This window comes from Patella vulgata, chromosome 1, assembly GCF_932274485.2.
Source record: "Patella vulgata chromosome 1, xgPatVulg1.2, whole genome shotgun sequence".
Lineage (NCBI taxonomy): Eukaryota > Metazoa > Mollusca > Gastropoda > Patellidae > Patella > Patella vulgata.
The window spans coordinates 92,907,657-92,931,621 of NC_065879.2; the positions used below are offsets into that span (position 1 = coordinate 92,907,657).

Genomic DNA, 23,965 nt, shown 5'->3' on the forward strand with positions numbered 1-23,965 from the left:
CCGTCAAGAATTGCTTAGTTTGTGTTGAGTAGACATTAAAACCCCATTTTTTTCTCTGCACAAAGAAATGAAGAAATAATACTTGCTGATAGTATTTCGACTTTAGACTAACTAGATGTAGAGACATTTTGGTAATGAATTATTTATGTTGAGTTGATCCGTGTCTATAATCAAGATAAAACCTTGAAATATTGAAAACCGGAAGTGGATTGTATATATTACCGAGGATAAATGGGATAAATGAAAAGAGATGGGGTTTATTGTCGTACTGTTCTGCTCCGACTGTACCGGGGAGAAGTGTCTGTGTTACAAGAAAGAGAGAAGAAACTATTTTTGATGTCTTTCCTACTCTAAAGAATGATTCGTTGACTCGGCAGAAGATGAACTCATCAACATGGCGTAGACTTTTATTCTTGTAAATCGACTTGATGAGTATTGGCAAGGTCACGCCAGATTTATTCATCTCGTAAACTAGAAAATTAAAATACAAAAAATAATCAGCTGGATTCCACCAATTAATTGATAATCAACATGGTAAGATATGATATATATATATATTTTTTTTTTATCAAATTCACTTTTAAAGGGTGACCATAAAAGGGTTCAGTCATTTTATTTCACAGAGGTATTACGAAAGTCGTTTAATAATAACTCTGTAATTAACCTGTTAAGCGTGACGTTTTTAAAACTTAACTACCCCCTATTGTGTAATATCTTTGACGAAGTGACGAAGAACTGTGTACTATGTTCTAAGAATAGGTTGGGGAAAATACCAAGGCGTTATATTACGCCCTACACACAGTGAGTGGCAGTTGTCCAGGACGTAATATAACGTCCTAAACATGCTGCGATTGTGGGGAAAATACCTCCAAGGCGTTATATTATGCCCTACACACAGCGAGTGGCAGTTGTCCAGGAAGTTATATAACGACCTGAGCACTTAACAGGTTAAAGATGACTGGTTTTAACATATGACGTCAGATGGGATGTAGTCATAACGGCCCTATGACATAACGGCCAAAAACAGGTTTGGTCAAAACGGCCCTTTTTTAATCATAACGGCCAAACAGTTTGGTTATAACGGCCAAAAGATTTGGTCATAACGGCCAAACATTTCAATTTAATGAAAAACAAGATATAGTTGTTGTTTATTAGAGATTTAACGTCCAATAGGTTAGAAATGATAATATTATGGATAGGTTGATTTACAGAGTTTAAGGTCTTGAGATGAACAAGTATATTGATTTTCAATGAATTTTGATAACTAAACAGCTAAATCCATGATATTAAATGTTTTGTATACTAAATGTTAGCATGGGGCAGAAATTTATAAAAACCAAACAAATTCTAATGATTTTCTGATAATTACTTTATATGAGTTGTTACTCTTAATCAGATTTTAGTGTATTATAAATGTTTCATTATCGAAAAAAGTAAAAATATGCGACAACTCTTGTAGACTGCCCGGACGATTTAGCTGCTGTGGGCGTATGTTTCATTGCCTGGCAACCTATCTTTTATATTATATTAACATTAAATTCAGGAATAACTACACCTAATGCACTAAAGTAGTGAACCCAGTCAGTTTTGGGTCCTTCTGCTTTGGATCTAATTTCGTTTCCTGTATGCATATTATATCTATTTTGGATTAGCTAACAAGGTGGTTCAATTCTGTCATACGTGGTCTGAGCAAATATTATACTTATCTTTGATAAAAATAACAATTGACTTTTATCATTTGACAAAAATAACAATTCATGCGTCAGACAAAGGAAAGAGGTGAGTACTAATTGAATAATCCCTAATTAGGTACTTCACACCCTCTGATCAGTGATTAGGTAATAAAGGTAAAAAACTTTTGTGTTTTTAACAAGTGTATATAATTTAATTAAACCAACCTGTATTGGACGTTAAATCTTTAATAAACAACAACAAGCAATCCAATCGTTTTTTTTTTTTCATGTATTAAATTAATGTTTAGCTAATGTATGTATTTATATTATCTGTTAGGCAATATCTTTGTGAATAAATATCATTTCCTGCATGTAAAAAATGGTTTATATTTTCTTGGCCATTATGACTAAATTGTTTGGCCGTTTCGACTAAATATTTTGGCCGTTTCGACCAAATATATTGGCCGTTATGACCAAATTTTTTGGCCGTTATGGCTTAGGGCCGTTATGTCTATAACCCCGTCAGATCATGCGGCGTCAATCATTTTCTCAATGGCACATGCATTGTTTACATAAGACCTTACTGGTCTGGGCAGAATGGTGCCTTTTACTCATTTTACATACACATTTACACTAAATATTATTACTAAATAGGAAATATTTTTTACCTACGTATATTTCAAACACCTTTATTTATTTTTCTAATGCTTCAAAAAATGTTCTAGAATTTAATTTGCAGAAGGAAAAAAGTTAATATTGGGGTCTCATTAAGCCGCACCAATGTCATCCCTATCAGTGATTGTAGCAGCCTAGCGAAAATTCACTGCTGATCAGTGTGGATTCATGTAGGATATAATAAATTAAAACGATAGACTGATAATCAACTCAATTTTATGGTCGTACAGTGGTCCACAACCCCACATATTTGTGCTAATATAAGCTGACCATTTTTTCAGCCTGTTGCCGAAATGGGAAGAGTTCATTTGCAGGTTTGCTCTGGAAATTAATTGTACAAAATATATTTTTCGTAGTCTTGATTAACTAGACTTTTATGATTAAAATAGAATTAATAGTCATTTTTTACTCTGGTTTTTGGTCAGATTTAGGGGCAACAAGGCCAATGATGGGGCATCAAGGCCAAAAAGGTTAGAGGGGAAGGACACCGTTTCCAAAATGTTTTTTTTTTTCACTGGTTTCAATCAAGGACCAGGATGTTGTGTACAAAAGGGCTCTGCCACTAATCGTGTTTAGTGTGCTTATTGGGGGGGTCCCTGTTTTGCAAATGAAAAGTTAAGGGGCTACCGTACCCTCAATTTATGTTGGAATTGATGAAAAAAAAAGTAAATAAGATTTTTTTTAGAGGGTGCTACCGTATATCAAAATTCGAACAAAATGTGACTTTTTGGCATTTTTTAAATTTTTATACATGAAAATAAATAATAAATGTTGTTTCCTGGCTAATTAGAATGAGAACAAGACAAAAATAATATTTATAAAGCTACACAAGTGATTCGAGTGTTTTATACAGAGGTTCCAAATTTCGTGAAATCAAGGTTTTTCCATAAAATTGTACCCTTTACCAGGGCTTGACTTTTAGCCCTTCTGTTGTGACTTACGGTGTACCCCAACGGGTCAGTCCTCAAATCGATCTTGTTTATATGTAGCTTACTAAGCTACTTGGCCTCATAGTAAGACATCATGAATTATTATTTCGTCTACATGCGAATGATAAACCAATGTACATTTTGTTCAAACCTATTAAAAGAGATATGAAATGAAATGGGGTTTAACGCCCTACTGTTCTGCTCCTAAACTGGTCTAATGAAGACGGGTATAAGCCATACAGTGTGCTATGAGGGAAATTTTGCCCGGGCAGCGGCACTATGGCCTACTCTTATATCGAATTCAATCTACCAAGGGATCTTTTACGTGCACGCCAATGTGTACATGGGACCTCGGTTTTGTGTCCAATCTGAATGACTAGACAGCTGTCCTCGTCAGGTCCTCTGTCCTACATCACTGACAAGGGGACACCACGCCGGAAAATCAGGACGAACTTTCGCCGTCGATGCAGTGATCGAACACCAGACCTCCAGGCTAGCGTGCCAGCATCTTACCCACTTAGCCACCGTGATCCCCCTATTAAAAGAGACTTTCAAAGCTGAATATTGAAACTTGTATTGCCGACTTAAAAATTTGGATGAACAGCAATTTTTTTAAACTAGGGCTGTCATTTGATTCTAGTTTCAAGTATCGATTATCGCCGACCATCCTTCGATCAATAATCAATAATACCAGCAAATTTTGACTTACAATTGGTCTGAAAACAAACATAATTTGTACATGAATAACTAATTATATGCGAGTTTATGTTTTAATATCATTCTGCATACATGTAGAATTTGTTTCATTGATTTTTTTTTTCTAAACAATATTTATTCACAGAAACTGGATTGGAGAACAGGCAGAAAGAAGCCTATAGACCCCCTGTCATTGATTTGACAATAAAATAATTGCATTCCTTAGCAAAACCAAGTAGAGCTGGACGATATTTTGATTTTTCGATATAAAACCATCACAGAAATAAAAACCGTCAGAAATACCGTCTTCAGAAAAATATCGAAAAAAACGAACATACCGCGATAATTGCGGTTTGGATATTTGTGGATGATATTTAACTTATGTTGTAACAGGCGAGCCTACTCCTTGTCACGTACAACCGGGAAATCGAAACCACGCCAGTTGACTCAATGACAGACCTTATGATACAGCACACACGCACTAAACATTCGGCATCCAACCCACCGATAAAGGCGAGAGAACCTTTGTCAAAATGTCTCCAGAAGCCTCTGGTAGTGACGTCAGTAAACGTTAGCTTGGTCGGCCATATATTGATTTAATTATTAAATGGACGACTGTTTAAATCCAAGCTGTATCCACGCCATCCGAGGGTCTACAGAGTTGATTTTGAGCTTGTCATGTAAATAAAGGTTAATTAATAATTTCTGTAACATCTAAAAAAAGCAGATTTAGCTCTTGCATGATGTATTTTAATGATGTTTATAACTTTTATATATTACAGGAAGCTAATGATATTATAACTTTTATATATTACAGGAAACTAATGATGATAACACATTCCATCAGTGTGTTGTATGTGATGAGATTTTTCAACAACTAGATGATTTAAAACAACACAATAAAATACATGTTAAAGAAGAGAAAACTGATGATGTAGATGAATATTGTCATGTTCATTTTAAAGACGATAAAACTGATGTTGTACATGTAGATGAATATTGTCATGTTAAAAAAGAGAAAACTGAAGATATTGAAGCAGTTCATCAGTGTAATTTATGTGATGAAGAATTTAAATCGGATACTGATTTAGAGAAACATTGTAAAATACATGTTGAAGAAGAGTTGAAAGCTAATAATGATAGTGATGTAGGCCTACAATCAGCTGACTGTCAGGGTATTGATGTAGGCCTACAATCAGCTGACAGTCATGGTATTGATGTAGGCCTACAATCAGTTGACAGTCATGGTATTGATGTAGGCCTACAATCAGTTGACAGTCTTGGTATTGATGTAGGCCTACAATCAGCTGACAGTCATGCTGTAGCAAACGGCCATCAATGTGATGGTTGTAGTAAATCATTTACTCACAAGCGTAATCTACAGAGACACGTGAAAACTCATATATTAGAAAAAACTCATAGATGTAATGTTTGTTATAAATCGTTTACGGAAAATTGTGGTCTACGGAGACACATGAGAAGTCATACAGGTGAAAAACCATATTCATGTGATGTTTGTAGTAAATCATTCACTGAAAATCGTTACCTTCAGAAACACAGGAGGACACATACAGGTGAAAAACCATATTCATGTGATATTTGTAGTAAATCGTTTAATGAAAATCGTTACCTTCAGAATCACATGAGAAGTCATACAGGTGAAAAGCCATATCACTGTGATGTTTGTAGTAAATCATTTACCGACAAGTGTAATCTACAGAGACACCTGAGAATTCATACCGGTGAAAAACCTTATAACTGTGATGTTTGTAGTAAATCATTTAATCATAGCGGTAGTCTACGGCAACACATGCGGATTCATACAGGTGAAAAACCCTATAAATGTAATGTTTGTAGTAAATCATTTAGTGATAAGCGTAATCTACAGAGACACATGCAAACTCATGTACAGCGCTCACCGCGTCGATCTTCATTTCTGCCAATTGCGATGAAAATATAAGTTTTGCGATAAAATATTCAATCTGGCGAAATTTTTGTCGATAACTTTTTGGCGATTTTTTTTTTAACCATGGCGATAAATTTTTTTTGTCACAAAGCTTTGATTTCCATGCGGTGCATACAGGTTACAGTCTATTGTGCTTGGCTGAGTCAGTTATCAATCAATTTGGTATCAATAATAGGGCTATCTTTTTGTCTTTTAATCAATCTCGGATTAGTGTTTATAAATATTTAAAAGAGTAGCAATAAACTAATTAAGAGACAGAAGTTTGAAATATTTTTCTTCAAATATGAATTAGTGGCTTTTTTTATGGTTTCTATATATATTCAAAATGGCGGACACTGTGAGCAATACTCGTTCAATTTGTTTGGAATTATTCAATTATGATGTTTCTTACTCCTGTTGCCCGTGTCGTTAATAAATGAAGCCAGGTTTGTTGTTACAGTTTATAAATGCTTATATTCTTTGGGTTGTCAAAAGTCAGTTATCATCAAATTACATGCCATGGGTCGTGAACGAAAAATTGATCAGCCCTTGTCCATCTGATAATGTTGACACGATATCAACTTCTACAATAGGTCTGCATTTAGGCTACCTCAAAAGTTCGCGACAGAGAAAAGTTTTGAAAAACGTAAAAAAAATCTTAAAGGGGCATTATGGGAGATTAGATAAAGAGCTGGCAGTTCTCACTATAATAGTTAAAAAATAGATATGGTAAATAGAATATGCTGAAAATTGCCCTCAAATACAGATATTCATTCATTAAAAACAAATACACTGTGTAATTTAATGTTACCAAGTAATGGAAAAGTGGTTACCCCAGATGTTGAAAAAGCTTTTAAAAAAATGGGCCTCTGCAAAGCAGAGAAGAATTTTGTAAATTGTAATATCATATGTATATTGTATGAACTTATGTAAATAAAAATTACTGAAAAAATCTAACAGATATTTGTTCTTTTTTGGGGTGACGGAAAAAATATATGGCTTTTAAATTAAAATGAAAAATTGCCGGAAAAAAAATGAAACCCAGAGTTAGCACTGCTCATACGTGATGTTTGTAAAATATCTTTCACAAATGAGAAACTTTATAAATTTAATGAATCATTCACAGAGAGAAATGGAATAGGGTTTAACGTCCTACTGTTCTGCTCTGACCTGAGCTAATGAAGACTGGCATACAGTGTGCTATGAGGTAAATTTTGCCCAGACAGCAGCACTACGGCCTACTCTTACATCTAATTCCAACTGTCAATGTGTCCACAGGACCTCGTTTTTTCATCCCATCCGAATGACTAGACAGCTGTCCTTATCACGCCAGAAAATCTGGATGAACTTTCTCGGCCAATGCAGGGATTGAACACCTCTTAGCCACTGTGACCCCCATTCTGCTAAAAGATATTGGACAAAATATTCATCCCAAACTTAGGCTGCCTGTCTACAGCTAGCTTCGCCTGAGAACAGGCCCTAAGCTAATTACCCGATATTTTAATTTCTACATCGACGATTTTAGTTGCAAAACACTGAGTATGCTTTTAGTAATTTTTAGAAGTATTTATTTCTCTTCTATTGTCATATTGAATGAAATTAAGTGTTTATTTAGCCGCTGTGTGTATGAAAAATGTCCAACTAATCAAAGCCGAATCACAAAATAGTCCTCTAATTATTCAATATGGCAGCGCTCATAAAAGGTAATTTCCCAGAGGCGGTTTTGTTTGCGAAGACAAATTTAGAAGTATCTAACCTTGTTTTGAAAGATAAACAGATTGAAACTCTAAAGACAGTTTACAAGGGCAAAGAATGTATTGCAATATTACCCACTAGCAGTAGCACATATTACATATCACTTTTACCGGATTGGCAGAAGTTGACATTTTGCTAAAGACATGTGTTTACATTGGGTTATTTTTACACTGTTGTGTACACAAAGCTGTAGTCCAGTTGATAAGTCCCGCCCCAAAATGATCATGTGGGCGTTTTAAATGGCGGCAGTGATCGCTGCGTGCAGTTTGCAAAATATTCTGTAATTATTCTTTATCAAACTAATCTAGTCACACACATGAATAGTTTTTCTTTTTTGAATTAGAATGAATAAAAGTTCAAGAATTGATGTATTAATATTAAAAAAGGACTTCACTTCTTAGTCCCCAGGGAAGTCTTACAGTTACATCTTTGAAAGTTAATTAATCAAAGTCTTGTCTAGGCCTAAGCTGCAATTTGCCCTAGTTCTTGATCTCTTCTGTAATTTTACTCTACTAGGAAAATTCTGCTCGAATAAGTCAGTTACTCACCAAACTCAAACAGTCTCTTTTTGTTTGAGTAATGAAGTACTCACTCATGTTTCTTAGTGGACAGCACTGGGAAATCTAATATGTACATAATCTGATTAGATATGATTGGTCCCAGATATTAATACTCCAACTTCCTTTCTAGAGGAGGCGGCGGGGTTTGATCGCTGAATGGTTAGCACGTGCGGGCTGTATCATAAAGCCTGTCATTGAGTCAACTGGCGTGGTTTTGAATCCCCGGTTGTACGTGACAAGAAGTAGGGTCGCCTGTCCAACCGCGTGGGTTTTCTCCGGGTCCTCCGGTTTCCTCCCACTGCTAAAGACCCCTACGCGCAAGCGAATTATTGAAATAAAGTTGAACCGTATGTTAGTCCCGAAATGACCTAGTTTGTGTCGAGTGGACCTTAAACCCCATTTCTCTCTCTCTCTCTCTCTCCTTTCTAGAGTTACAAGACCAGACATTTCACAATGAAATGAAGATATCCTACGTGCTGATATTATTTTAAATGATTTTCGGCTTTAGGTCAACTAGATGTAGAGACATTTTTGTAATGAATTATTCGTGTTGAGTTGATCTGCGTCTATAATCAAGATAAAACCTTGAAATATAGGAAACCGGAAGTGGATGTCATATTACCTGGGAGAAGTGTTTGTGATACAAGAATTGAGAAGAAACATTTTTTGATGACTTTCCGACTCAAACGAATGATTCGTCACGTCGTTGACTCGGTGGAAGATGAACTGTAGACTCGGTAAATCAACAACATGGCGTTTACAGTTTTAAAGCGACTTGAACTGTAATGGCAAAGTCACGAAAGAATTATTCATCACTCAAACTATAAAATTAAAACCACATACAAAGAAGAATAATCATCTGTATAAATAATCAACATGGTAAGATATGATATAATTTTTTTTTTTTTTTTTTCCATCAAATCCACTCTTAAAGGGTTCATGTAGGGGGTATCCACACCACTCGGACCAAAGACCAGTTTGACCCCAAAAAAGACCAGTTTGACCAAAACAGAGACCACTCGGACCAACTTAAAAGACTACTTGGGCCAACCCAAAAGACCACTCTGACCAATTAATTTATATTGTAAGACCATTCGGACCAATATTTAACTTTGCTACTCGGACCAACCCAAAGTACCACTCGAACCAATTACATTATATTATAAGGCTTAGTTTAATCATTTTAGAAATAAAATACAGACAATAATTTACAGGTGATCATACACATAAGTTAACAAGCTACGGGTAAGTATATAACAGCAAATATTAAAACAACACTTTATTATTATTCCGAGTAGTCATATTATCTATTACTAGAAGAATGCCCGGCTTCGCTCGGGGGGTCATAACCCCGAAACTGGAAGTGGTAGACTAACGCCACCTGGCCTATGTTACTCCCCGGTCCGAGCTACCCCTATACCCCAAATTTCAGACTCGCGGCAGACCCCGAACAGACAGACAGACAGACAGACAAACGACAGTCACAAATATTAGTATAGATTTGTTTGGTCCGAGTAGTCTTTTTGTTTGGTCCAAGTGGTCTATCAATTGGTCCGAGTGGTCATGGATGTCATGTAGGGGCCCAGCTAAGAGCTGGAATTCACCGTAATTCACTTACAATCACCGCAATTCACTTACAATCACCGCAATTCAATTGAAAACATCAGAATTCACTTAGAAAACCCCTGATTTCTCCCAGAAAACTAATTTATTTTAAGTGTATAATACATTATAATATAATGAATAACTATCGAAAGTATAAAAAAATGAAATAGATCTGTATTTTAAACAGATTGACTTTTAGCCCTTCTATTGTGGTTTCTGGTGTACCCCAAAGGGTCAGACCTCGGACCGATCTTGTATAACTTATACACTTCACCACTTGGTCTCATAGTAAGACATCATAGATTATTTCATCTACGTGCGAATGATACACAATTGTACATTTCATTCAAACTTATTAACTTTCAAAGCTGAATATTGAAACTTGTATTGCAGACATAAAAATTTGGATGACCAACAAATTTGTTAAACTTAAAGATTTCAGCCGAATTACTTCATTCTGAGCCAAATTATCACTGTTTATTGTTTTGACAAGATGTGTGCATAGTGGTAATTAATTAGTGCACTGGTATATTCGCGACTTAGCCTAGCTTTCCCATTTTTAAATTAAATTTTTAAATGGCGAACCGTTCTAATCTAGTTAAAATCGCGAGTGTCCGATGCCATCGAGAGTTGATTATGGTCTTGTTTTGTTAATAAATATCTAATTAATAGTTTATATAACATTTCAGGCCTAAAGAAAGACCTGCAATAGGCAGATTTAGCTCTTGCATAATATATGTTTAATGCAGATAAGAGAGAATATTTGTTTATTTGGAATATTACTAGAACTCCACAGGAGCAATGGTGGCTTTCACGGTGAGCAGGTCTAGCATACTTGAAGACAATTTGTAACCGAGGTTAAGTTCGAGACAGAAGATGTAATTAGAATATACGCAAGTTCTCTAAGGCATCTCCTTAATTTCGTTTCGGTAGGTTACTCCACTGTTTCGATTGGATTTGGTTGATTACGGCGAAATAATACATCTTTGACAACGAAATATTATAATGGTGATAATATTGTGAATTGTTGGTATTTCCTCCTTTCAATATATCATTTGTTCATTATTCATTCTTTCATTTAAACATTTCTATTTGTCTTATGTTTCTATTAATCCTGCGTTGTTAATTAGACGTTAAGTTACTTATCTAATGACAGACAGTTGACAGCTGACACATTAATAGATTTAATTACTATCTTATTGTTTATTTTATTGTAATATCTTTTATATTTTAATCTTACCTCTTTAATTGTTATTAGTAGCATTGGTGTATATTGTTAATTCCTTAGATACCATTTTATTATAAATACCGATTTGTACATTGATATAGGATTCTAGGTTTCATCCCGTTTCTAGGACAGTTACTCTGCTTGTCGACGTGCTGTTCTCCATATATGATGTTAAATGTTTTCCGGTAATAAATAGTCTCAAGGATAGTTCCAGTCTTTAGTTATTATCGAAGATTTACACTGTTACAATATGCTGTTTTTAATTCTCGATCTCTTTTTCCAATTTTCACCAAAATAATGATAGTGACAAAGTTTCTAAATTCAACAGTTTTTAACTGCTATCTGTTCAGCAATGTCTCTGGCTATCCAAAAATGTAACTATCTAAGAAATCGATTGAACATTAAAGACTTACTGATTTACATCTTTTCCAGTCTGTTCACACCTTTCGCAAATACTTCTACATGAAAGTGCTAACTGTTGACAACTTTCATCAGGAAAAATCTATCACTTCTTACAGTTTCTGAGATCTACGAGAAAAAAAGAATAGTTTTGCGAAAGGGTCGAAAAGTAGTATCAATTTACGGTTGTCTGTAGCATTCTAATAAACAACATCGGTTTTTTTATTAATGTAGGTGGAGTTGGGGGCGCGAGGGGTTGGATGGCCGAATAGACAACACATGTTCCGGGTCCTTCGTTTTCCTCCCATTGCTAAAGACCCCTACGCGCAATCGTAATAAAGTTAAACCATATGTTAGTCCCGAAATGACTAACATGTGTCGAGTGGACGTTAAACCCCATTTGTCTCTCTCTCTTTAATAACGTAAGGAGACATTTTGGTTATAAATAGCTTCAGCGAAGTGCTTTTTATTTTTATAGATGATTTATTTGGCTTTCAAATGATATAATCGTAACTGTCCAATAAATCGTAAAAATAACCCTGCTGTTTTCAATTTCTCTCTGTGATATTTCAGACTGTTGTACAAAGGTTTCATATTGGACTCTCTATAGAAGAAGGTGAAAAAATTTTTATAGGTGGACTATTTGTTTGGCTTTCAAATGATATTATACTTTAAATGTCCAATAAATAGTAAATTGATACATCACAAGTTTCACACGTGCACCCATTTTCCAGAATTTTGTCAAAAAGTTGAGACATACTTTGTGACTACTTCTGGTCAATAGAGAACCTCAGAAATATATTAAAGTAGTAGTTCAGACGTCCCTCTTCATAATACTGAAGTTTCAGAAAGGATTTAGTTGGATTTGAAAAGTTATTAAATTTTGACTAAAACTCGAAAAATCGCAAAAAATCGACAAAGTTCAATATCAGAATTTCACAGCAAAACTTGTATCGTTGGAATCGGATAGACGTCAGCTATCCAAAATGTAATCAGAATTTTAAAATTCCAAGAAATAAAATTTTCACCCAAAAAATGAGAACGATAAATTTGATCTGCTATCTGCTAGGAAATGTCTCCGGTTAACCAAAAATTTCGTTTTACATAAGCACTAACTGCACCACACTTTCAGATAAAAAAATCAAACTTCAAACTAGTTGCTGAGAAAGAGGTTCCCCCAATAAAGAAAAAATAAGAATAATCTTAGTAATAACAATAGTCTTTCACTATTTCATGGTGAAGGCTAATAACTTTTATATATTACAGGATACTAATGATGTTATAACTTTTATATATTACAGGAAACTAATGATGTAATAACTTTTATATATTACAGGAGACTAATGATGTTATAACTTTTATATATTACAGGAGACTAATGATGTTATAACTTTTATATATTACAGGAAACTAATGATGTTATAACTTTTATATATTACAGGAAACTAATGATGTTAAAACATTTCATCAGTGTGTTGTATGTGATGAGATTTTCCAACAACATGATGATTTAGAAAAACACAATAAAATACATGTTAAAGAAGAGAAAACTGATGATGTAGATGAATATGGTCATGTTAAAAAAGAGAAAACTGATGATGTAGATGAATATTGTGATGTTCATTTTAAAGAAGAGAAAACTGATGATGTAGATGAATATTGTCATGTTAAAGAAGAGAAAACTGACGATGTTGATCGATATTGTCATGTTAAAGAAGAGAAAACAGATGATGTAGATGAATATTGTCATGTTAAAGAAGAGAAAACTGAAGATATTGAAACAGTTCATCAGTGTAAATTATGTGATGAAGAATTTAAATCTGACACTGATTTAGAGAAACATTGTAAAATACATGTTGAAGAAGAGTTGAAAGCTGATAATGATAGTGATGTAGCTGACTGTATGGTTAATGATGTAGCCCTACAATTAGCCAACAGGCATTCTGAAGCAAAAGCTAATAAATGTGATGTTTGTTGTAAATCATTTACAAAGGGGTGTAATCTACAGAGACACAAAATAATTCATACAGGAAAAAGACCATATGAATGTGATGTTTGTGGTAAGTCATTCACACTCCGTTGTATTCTACAGAAACACATGGTCATTCATACTGGTGAGAAGCGCTTCCATTGTGGTGTTTGTAATAAGTCATTTAATTATGGTCATCATTTAAAGCAACATCTTACAATTCATACAGGTGAAAAACCTTATCACTGTGATGTTTGTAGTAGATTATTCACACGGTCGCAAGCTCTAGAACAACACAGGAGAATTCATACTGGTGAAAAACCCTATAAGTGTGATGTTTGTAGTAAATCATTTAGTCAGAGTCGTACTCTACGGAAACACCTGAGAATTCATACAGGTGAAAAACCCTATAACTGTGATGTTTGTAGTAAATCGTTCTCTCAACATAGCAGCCTACAGAAACACAAAAGAATTCATACGGGTGAAAAACCTTATAAGTGTGATGTTTGTAGTAAATCATTTAGTAACAGTTGTGATCAACAGAAACATATCAGAATTCATACTGGTGAAAAATCCTATAACTGTGATGTTTGTAGTAAATCATTCACTCACAAGCGTAATTTACAGAGACACATGAGAAGTCATACAGGTGAAAAAACTCATATGTGTAATGTTTGTTTTAAATCATTCACAGAAAATTTTGGTCTACAGAGACACATGAGAAGTCATACAGGTGAAAAACCATATTCATGTGATGTTTGTAGAAAATCGTTCACTGAAAATCGTAACCTTCAGAAACACATGAGAAGTCATACAGGTGAAAAACCGTATACTTGTGATGTTTGTAGTAAATCGTTCACTGAAAATCGTAACCTTCAGAAACACATGAGAAGTCATACAGGAAAAACTTTATAAATGTGAGGGGGGTTGGATGGCGCACTGTATCATAAGGTCTGTCATTGAGTCAACTGGCCTGGTTTCGATTCCCCGGATTTCAGTGACAAGGATTTGGGTCGCCTGTCCAACCTTGTCAGTTTTCTCCGGGTACTCCAGTTTCCTCCCACTGCTAAAGACCACTACGTGCAAGCGAATTATTGAAATAAAATTGAACCATGTGTTTGTTCTAAAATGACCTGGTTTGTGTCGAGTGGACGTTAAACACCATTTCTGTCTGTCTCTCTTATAAATGTATTGTTTGTAGTAAATATATGTCTATACTATTACTAATAAACTTCCTTAGTACCATATATGTACATGTATAATTGTGTTACTACATTTATAAACATCATTAATATTCATAAGTACCATATATGCATAATTGTGTTACTACATTTATACACATCATTAATATTCATTAATACCTTATATGTATAATTCTTCACATTTCATTAGTTAGTAATAAAAGCTAAGACGCATCTTTAATATTCATGTGTTCCATCAATACCTTACATGTAAATGTATAATCTTATACACATCATTAATATTCATTAGTTCTATCACTACCTTATATGTATAATCTTATAAACATCATTAATATTCATGAATTCCATCATCACTGCCTTATATGTATAATCTTATACACATCATTAATATTCATTAGTTCCATCACTGCTTTATATGTATAATCTTATACACATCATTAATATTCATGAATTCCATCATCACTGCCTTATATGTATAATCTTATACACATCATTAATATTCGTTAGTTCCGTCAGTACTTATATGGAGTTGTCTTTTATGGAACTGGACAGTTCGTTGATTATAAGGGTACCAAAGAGAGATCTTGGAGGGTTGTATCGCCCACTTTTATAATCATCTCATTCTCACAATCTTTATGGACGAAAAGGCTCAAATCCAACGGGGTGAGGGTGGGGGGGGTGGATGGCCGAAGGGTTAACGTGTGTGCGCTGTATCATAAGGTCTGTCATTGAGTCAACTGGCATGGTTTCGATTCCCCGGTTGTACATGAGAACGAATCAATAGGGTCATCTGTCCAACCTTGTGAGATTTTTCCGGTCCTCCAGCTTCCTCCCACTGCTAAAGACCTCAACCCGCAACCTACAATGTAATTATTCAAATAAAATTGAACCATATGTAAGTCCCGAAATAATCTAGTTTGTGGCAAGTGGATGTTAAACCCCATTTTTTTTCTCTCTCTCTCTCTTTTAAATATGCATTATGAAGAGGTAAATCTGCCTATTGCAAGTCTTTCTTCAGGCCTAAAATGTTATATAAACTATTAATTAGACATTAGTTAACTTTATTTAGTGGATTGGAATACATTTTGTAAAGGACAATTGTGAAGTTTTCATCATATTCTATTTACATTATCTATTTTTTAACTATCATAGTGAGAACTGTTAACTCTTCATCTAATCTCCCATAATGCCAATTAAATCTCACTGTCGTGTGTGCTTGCCGCTTAATGTAAAAGGAATGATTCTGTAATAAAAATACAGCCGCTAAATATACCCCAACAATCTTTTTTTTTCTTTTTAAAAATTAGTTCCTGTGTATATTTTTGTACACTAACAACGATAATGAAATCCTGTGCCACCAAGACCCCTATCTCCAATATCATTTGATAATGATTTTACTTTTAACAAAAGGGTATATTGCTAAATATCGGCAACAGCCATGGGAACAGAATTTACCCTCATCTATTTAAAGTAGCTGAGTAAATATCATCCAAAACCTTTGACATTGAAAACAAATATTATTTGTCAATTTAATTCAACATTGATGTTGTTATCTTTCCGGGAAAAGATGGGCTTCTATTATCTAATGTTTAAGACAAAATAAACATTTTACCATTGGTGTACCATAATGCATTTCAGCGCCATTTGTAACAAGGGACAAGAAAGAACAAGGCTAGACATTCCCCAAATCATGTCTTATCTGGATAGCATGCGCAATAGACTGGAATAACCAGACACTAGAGATTGCCACTCAATTGAGACTTCTGGTGTATCTCCCTGAATATAACTGATTTGAAATTAGAGTAAAAATGAAAACAATTGAATAAAAATCAGTTTATATACATTCATAGTACATGTACATTATTATGTGCGTTGCGACCCATTTGTGTCCATTTCTAGGTCCCAAATATTAGCTATTTTGCTCTTTAAATGTTTTCATGACAGAATGGGAATACAAATGAGGTTTTCTATATCCTCTAAAACCTTTGTTCTATGGGTGTTGGAGGGTTGAAATGAAATGAAATGAAATGGGGTTTAACGTCCTACTGTTCTGCTCCTTTGCTGGGCTAATTGAAGACGGGCATACGCCATACAGTGTGCTATGAGGGAAATTTTGCCCGGGCAGCGGCACTATCGCCTACTCTTATATCGAATTCCAACTGCCAGGGGATCTTTTACGTGCATTCCAATGTATACACGGGACCTCGGTTTTTTGTCTCATCCGAAGAACTAGACAGCAGTCCTTGTCAGGCCCTCCGGTCTGCACCACTGACAAGGGGAAACCACGTCGGAAAATCCTGATGAACTTTCTCGGCCAATGCAGGGATCGAACACCTGACCTCCAGGCTAGCGAGCCAGTGTTGGAGGGTTGAGAGATGGAGGGTCTAGTTAAATTATAAGGTTTGTCATTGGTTCAAGTGGTGTGGTTTCATTTCCTCGCTTGTACGTGACAAGGGGCAGGTTTTCTCCGGGATCCTCCCACTGCAAGTGAATTATTGAAATAAAATAAGACCTAGTTTGTGTCGAGTGGAAGTTAAATTCCATTTCTCTAGTGCTGGATATTGCCACTGCAGGCACGATACGATACGTATTGCGATTCAGGATAAATGAATAATTGATATTTTTAGTCCTGCCGATGTCAAAGAAATAAAACTGTTTTATATCACGATATTGATGTAGATCAAACTAAGGACCAAAACAATTCAAGAGTTTGTGTACCTGTTGTTAATGTGTGATATGGATAATTAAGAAAGACAGGTTACACATACTGAAGCGACAAAAAAAAAAAAAAAAAAACACATAAAAAAATAAATCGCAATAACCTTTTCTAGATGTGATTGCAGACAGAGGTCAAAACTCTAGAACAACTTAAAGCGACTTATACTTTTAAGCTGCATGGTAGCAGCGGTGTCTTCATGGGACCTTGTTAATGCAAAAGAAAGAGAGAAGGTCATAATTTGAACAGATTTGTGTCAGCAGTTGTTGATTAATTGGAAACAGGAAAAGGGTACGGCAACACTCCCTTAGAGAGGAATTATAGCTGGACAGGCGGGTACATCTGCGAGGTGACTGGATCAAAAAATGATACCGGCGGGGCGGAGTAGAGAATAGAATTAAAGAATCCCCGCTCAACAGAAAAAGGGTATTGCACCCGAAACGTTGATCTATTAAAACGATCCTCTGCTTCTACAAGTCTGTTATGGTTTTCTGTTGAGCGGGGATTCTTTAATTCTTGTTGATTAATTAAAATATACACCTGGAAAAAAACTAGACCCCCCCCCACACATTCTGTCCCATCCTCTAATCCCTGTCCCACCCCACACTCCACCGCCATTAATGTGTGCCTGCTACTGAAGTGTTGGTAATTTTGCTATTAATAATTCCTGGTATTATATATATGAGTTTCAGCAGTAAAAACAAACACATTCTCTCTCCACCGCTATTGCAGTGTTGGTAACTTTGCAATTAATAATTTGTTGTAATAATAATTCGTGTTAATATATATATGAATTTAATCAGTAAAAACAACAAATTACGTTACTCGTGGTTTAATAGTGAAATTTCCACGGAACCAATGGCACTGTGGTAAAAAGAACATAACATTTGGAGTATTGAGTTGCAGCATTCATTAAGCAGGTCCAAGTGGCTCAGAATTTTCTGCCATGGTTTCTCTAAGTCAGTGGTGCAAGGGAGGGCATCAGATAAATAACCTGTCTAATCGTGCGGATGATACAAAAAAACCTCTGAAGTCCCATGTACAAATTGGCATGCACATACATGTAAAATAACCCTTCACAATTGGAATTCGAAATACGAGTTGGCCTAAGAGACATCCAGGCAAAAATACCGCCTCCATCCCCCACACTGTACGATGTATGTCCGTCTTCATTAGCCCAGTCGGTGCAGAAAAGTAGGACAGACCCCAAGAAATGGACACTGACCGACTACATGTATATACACTGGAATGATTCTGATATGGAATTAGAGGATCCGAGCACGAATATGAAAAGAGACGAAGAATTCAATCCTGGTCTGGTTGGCGAACATACACTTTGCAGAAAGATTTATAATATAAAACCATTCCTTGTTTTCGTCGACATGTCAATTTAAAGCACTATGTCCTCCTTCGTCAGGCTTGAAAGATAATCATCAAGTTACTAAGCATTAATACTCACGTGGAGAGCTGTCTAGTCATTCGGATGGTACGGAAAACCAAGGTCCTGTGCATACATTGGCGTGCACATAAAGATCCCTTAGCAGTTGGAATTCGATATTAGAGTAGGCCATAGTGCCGCTGCTCGGGCAAAATTTCCCTCATAGCACACTGCATGGTGTATGCCGTTCTTCATTAGCCCAGTAGGAGTAGAACAATAGGACGTTAAACCCCATTTCATTTAATAATCAGGTGTCTGTTAATGATGATAATAATAAAAGATGATGATTATGTATGAATTTATTCCTGTATACAGTTTACAAAGCAATAACAATTAACCATCATGATTAATTAATCAATATTTACATTTTTTGCACATATGAACATAGCCTAACAAACATCAATTTACAATATTGATATCCTTGTTGTGTAAATGTAAGGAATTACAGTAAACTTCACATAAGTCAGGTATAAACGGACTGGACAAGTTAGCCGAAGACCGAAATTCAATCTTAGCCCGATTAAAAACAGACTGCAAGAGCTGGATAATAATTGATTCAAAGGCACATTTCAAGCTTTTGTTCATGTGTGCGAGTAGATAACTTCTGTTTTGTCGCCATCTTTGAAAAATGTCCTAAATTTTCCCGGAAAGTGTCTTGTACATCAGACAGCTAGTTTCGAATTTTCCCGGAAACATTTAATATTGTGTCGTGTCAGATAGACTGATTTGAGTGAAAATGATAGAGTGAAGTATTTGGGGGGTCTGTGAATGGAATACCTAACCGAGATTTAGACCATCGGTATGAAACTGGCTTAGTCAAATTCTGAACATTCTGAACTCGGGGGTGGGGGGAGTGGGGTTGTCATTGAGAAAATCATTGCCTTATACCACACATTGAACCCAATCGTCCTCGCTTTATAGTGAGTCTTTTTCTTATGTTTGAAGGGGGGTTGGATGGCTTAGTGGTTAGCATGTGCGCGCTGTATCATTAAGTCTGTCATTGAGTCAACTGGCATGGTTTCAAATCCCCGGTTGTACGTGACAAGGGGTAGGGTCGCCTGTCCAACCTCGTGGGTTTTCTCCGGGTCCTCCAGTTTCCTCCCACTGCTAAAGACCCCTACGTGCAAGCGAATTATTGAAATAAAATTAAACCATAAGTTAGTCCCGAAATGACCTAGTTTGTGTCGAGTTGACGTTAAACCCCATTTCTCTCTCTAATCATTGAACTCAGTCAAGGCGTTCAACTTATGAACATCTTCATCAAGTTCAAATTAAAAGCAGAGTGTTGTGTACCAAAGTCTTGACCAATCAAATTGCTTATCGCTACTTAGCCTAAGTGAAAATGCTCATTATCGAAGTTAGTCACGGTATTGATGTAAAGAAAGTATACACCAAGTTTCATCACTCACTTAATTAGTTAGAACTGAAGTTATTGTGTCCCAAAGCATCAACCAATCAAATTGCGTATCTCTGCTTACCCTAAGCCAAAAATGCTCATCTTCGAACTCCATAAAGGCATTCACCTAATAAACACCTACACCAAGTTTGAACTTTTCAGCTCAATTTGAAGGAGAGTTATAAAGTGTCCCAAAAGGAGTGACGGACAGACAGACAGTTGGACTGCCGAGGCCCCATTTTAATAGTCCCCTGCTTTCTTTAGGTGGGGGACAATAAAACCTACATGTACAACTAAGATAAAAAAAATTATTATTTTTTTTTTCAGCCCACGAAAACAGGACGAACGAGGAGCATAGTACAAAGGAGATTGGTCATCGAGGGAGAATGAGCTTAATGTCCACTTGACACAAACTAGGTCATTTCGGGGTTAACATATGGTTTAATTTGATCATAGGGGTATTTAGCAGTGGGGGGAAACCGGAGAAAATCCACGAGGTTGGACTGACGACACTACTCCTTCTCACATACATGTACAAGCGGGGAATCAAAACCACGCCACTTGACTCGATCACAGACCTTGGGATTTCACAAGTTTAACCGCTAGACCATCTAACTCCCTGAAAGAAGGAAATAAATGGGGGGGGGGGGATAGAATGGTGGGTATTACAGTCTATTTATGAAAAATTTTGATGTGTTTTTGTAGATAAAAATTATTTTTAAACGATTTTCTACATCTGTCACAATTAGCAGGAATGTCTACGGTATGAATTTTCACATGTCTGTTGAGATGGACTTTATGACTAAAGGATTTCCTACAAACATTACACTGATAGGGTTTTTCCCCACTATGACGACTCACGTGGATATCCAAGCTATCTTTTCTTATAAACGTAGCATTGCATACCTCACATTCATACGGTTTGTCTTCGCTGTGAGTCCGGGCATGGCGTACAAGATCACATTTCCTATTGAACTCCTTCTCGCAAACTTCACATTGATAGGGTTTGAGTCCGGTGTGCTTGATCATGTGAACTTTAAGACTAGGAGGATACGTGAAGGACTCGCCACAGAACTTGCATTTAAATGGTTTCTCCCCCGTGTGACTCCGATTGTGTTGTAACAGGTACGACTGTCGAGTGAATGACTTACCACATACATCACATTTGTAGGGTTTTTGTCCCATATGTGTTTTATCGTGTCGCAATTTATCGCTGTTCTTAGCAAATCTCATTCCACATTTATCGCATTTAAATGGTTGCACGCCTGTATGATGCCACATGTGTGCCGTTAACTGACTCTCCAAGGTAAACGATTTACTACAAACATCACATTTAATGAGACGAGAATGGATTACCTTGTGTTTAGTTAGATTACCAACATGATTAAATGATTTACTACAAACATCACATTGATAACGTTTTTCACCCGTATGAATTCTTAGATGTGATCGAAGCGTTCCTTTCTCCGTGAAACATTTATTACAAAAATCACATTGGAAAGGTTTTAATCCCGTATGAATTCTCATGTGGCTTTGTAGACACGTACCCACATTGAATGATTTATCACAAACATCAAATTTATAAGGTTTTTCACCGGTATGAATTCTCATATGTCTTTGAAGATTACAATTCTGTATAAATGATTTACCACAAACATCACATTCAAATGCCTTTTCTCCCTGATGAATTTTCTGGTGCTGGTTTCGACTTGAATTTAAGGAAAATGATTTATTACAAAAATCGCATTTATATGGTTTGTCCCCGATGTGATTCTGGATGTGTCTTTGTAGATGATTATAGGAATCAAAGGTTTTACCACAAAATACACAAATACATATCTTTGTACTTTCACTTTCAGTTGATTGTAGGCCTACATCAATAGCCTGACTGTCAGCTGATTGTAGGCCTATATCACTATCCTTACTGTCAGCTACATCACTACCATCACAAGCTTCTGAATCATGTATCTTACAATGACTCTCTAAATCAGTGTCGAATTTAAATTTCTCTTCGCATAAATTACACTGATAAACTAGTTCAATATCTTCAGTTTTCTCTTCTTTAACATGACAATATTCATCAACATCATCAGTTTTCTCTTTCTTAACATGTACTTCACAATGTTTCTGTAAATCAGCATTTGATTTAAATATTTCATCACACAAATTACAAATGTAACACTGATGAAATACTACGTTTTTGTCCAGTTTTTTTTTTTCTTCTTTAACATGTATTTTATTGTGTTGTTCTAAATCATCATGTTGTTCAAAAATCTCATCACAAACAACACATTGATGAAATGTTTTAACATCATTTGTTTCCTGTAATATATAAAAATTATAACATCATTAGCTTCCTGTAATATATAAAAATTAAAACATCATTACCAACATTAGTTCCCTGTAATATATAAAAAATGTTATAACATCATTTGTTTCCTGTAATATACATGTATGAAGCAAATGAAATGCTACGGCCTACTCTTATATCCCTAGGGATCTTTTACATGCACAGGACCTTGTTTTTTCATCCCATCCCAACAACTAGACAGCTATCTTTGTCAGGCCGTCGGTCCTGCAATATGGACAAGGGGGAAGCACGTTGAAAAATCCCAATGAGCTTTCTCTGCAAATGCAAGGATGGACCACTCGACACCTTTATTAGCGAGTCAACATCCTACCCGCTGAGCCACGTGGCTTCCCAATACATGTATGCTACATGCATTTATAATGAAATTAGGTTTGTCATGTGAAACTAAAGGCATCCAATCATAGCTAAAAACTTAACACACCACTATATCACAATTTTTAGCTACATGTAGGTTCTCAAAGCTAAATTAGGGTGTCAAAGGATTGTGTTGTAGATAATTTTTATACTAAGAAAAATGTATTTGCAAATTAATGGGAGGGGATAATAATAAAATGCAATAAATGCAAATCTATTATATAAATATAAAGTCTTACCATTTTGGACAATGGACACTACTGTACTGTAAAGTTTTATTTGGTTACTTATATGAATTTGATAGATATTCCTCTGAATTTCAGGCAGAGAAAAAGTCACTCAAAAAATACTTAAATCTAGTCTCTTTGCCTTGAACTCTTTTACGTTCCCAATTTTTTGTTTAGTTAAATTTAAAACTTTCTGCCACCGATAAGACAAACTTTGTGAGACACACACAAACTGGAAGTAGATTTGAAAAGGTAATATCCGTCCGCTGTACATTTCGACGGAAGTAACCTATTAACTCTGTTATCCTTCCGCGTTCAAATTAAGAAATAGTCACCAAAACCTTGCAAAAAATGTAAATTCAAACTCTTTTCTATGCTTTCACGCAACATTATGAGCAAAAATGACAATATTGAAGAGCAAAAAGAGATATAGACTATACATAGAAGGAACTACTCGTGGTCTCAGGTCGATTTCATTCCCAAGCGTCTTTTATGGTTATATTTATTTTAGACGTGGATCAACCAAACACGAGTAATTCATAATTATGCATCCAATAAGGTTTCGGCTGCTTAGCCCGAAGTACCCATTTTCACTCGATTGTCACTATTTTTGGGATTAAGAGAATTCAATTCCGGAACGTCCAATCGAGTACGCCCCATGTATTTTGAATAAAGCAACACATTATTATTATCTAATGGTTAATATTCCCTAAATATACCTGCTAAAATAGTTCTAAAACCCTGCCCCCACCCCCGCAAATAAATGGAAGATCAAAGCAAGAAAGACAACTCTCATGAGGTTTTATATAATGAAAACATTTCTTTCA

At 35.5% G+C, this 23,965-nt stretch overlaps 3 protein-coding genes across 4 annotated transcripts; 2 read left to right on the forward strand and 1 right to left on the reverse strand.

Moving 5' to 3' along the window:
* Nucleotides 1–196: 196 nt before the first annotated feature.
* LOC126818345 (zinc finger protein 239) lies at nt 197–6,828 on the forward strand. Its single transcript, XM_056100438.1, has 2 exons — nt 197–534; nt 4,791–6,828. The coding sequence occupies exons 1-2, from the start codon at nt 532–534 to the stop codon at nt 5,931–5,933; spliced, it is 1,146 nt and encodes a 381-aa protein (XP_055956413.1). The 5' UTR covers nt 197–531; the 3' UTR covers nt 5,934–6,828.
* A 2,016-nt stretch (nt 6,829–8,844) lies between these two features.
* Nucleotides 8,845–15,917, forward strand: LOC126817641 (zinc finger protein 501). The gene is made up of 2 exons (XM_056100361.1): nt 8,845–9,112; nt 12,907–15,917. Exons 1-2 carry the CDS (start codon nt 9,110–9,112, stop codon nt 14,347–14,349), a joined length of 1,446 nt encoding a protein of 481 aa, XP_055956336.1. The 5' UTR covers nt 8,845–9,109; the 3' UTR covers nt 14,350–15,917.
* Nucleotides 15,918–19,154: 3,237 nt separating this feature from the next.
* On the reverse strand, nt 19,155–23,351 carry LOC126817264 (zinc finger protein 271). 2 transcript variants are annotated; one of them, XM_050544082.2, is made up of 2 exons: nt 23,151–23,351; nt 19,155–22,508 (listed from the first exon to the last, which is right to left on the reverse strand). In XM_050544082.2, exons 1-2 carry the CDS (start codon nt 23,151–23,153, stop codon nt 20,859–20,861), a joined length of 1,653 nt encoding a protein of 550 aa, XP_050400039.2. In that variant the 5' UTR covers nt 23,154–23,351; the 3' UTR covers nt 19,155–20,858. The 2 variants fall into 2 exon arrangements, with proteins under 2 accessions (XP_050400039.2, XP_050400048.2); XM_050544091.2 differs by lacking the exon at nt 23,151–23,351 and having other exon boundaries at nt 19,155–22,521.
* Nucleotides 23,352–23,965: the final 614 nt, after the last annotated feature.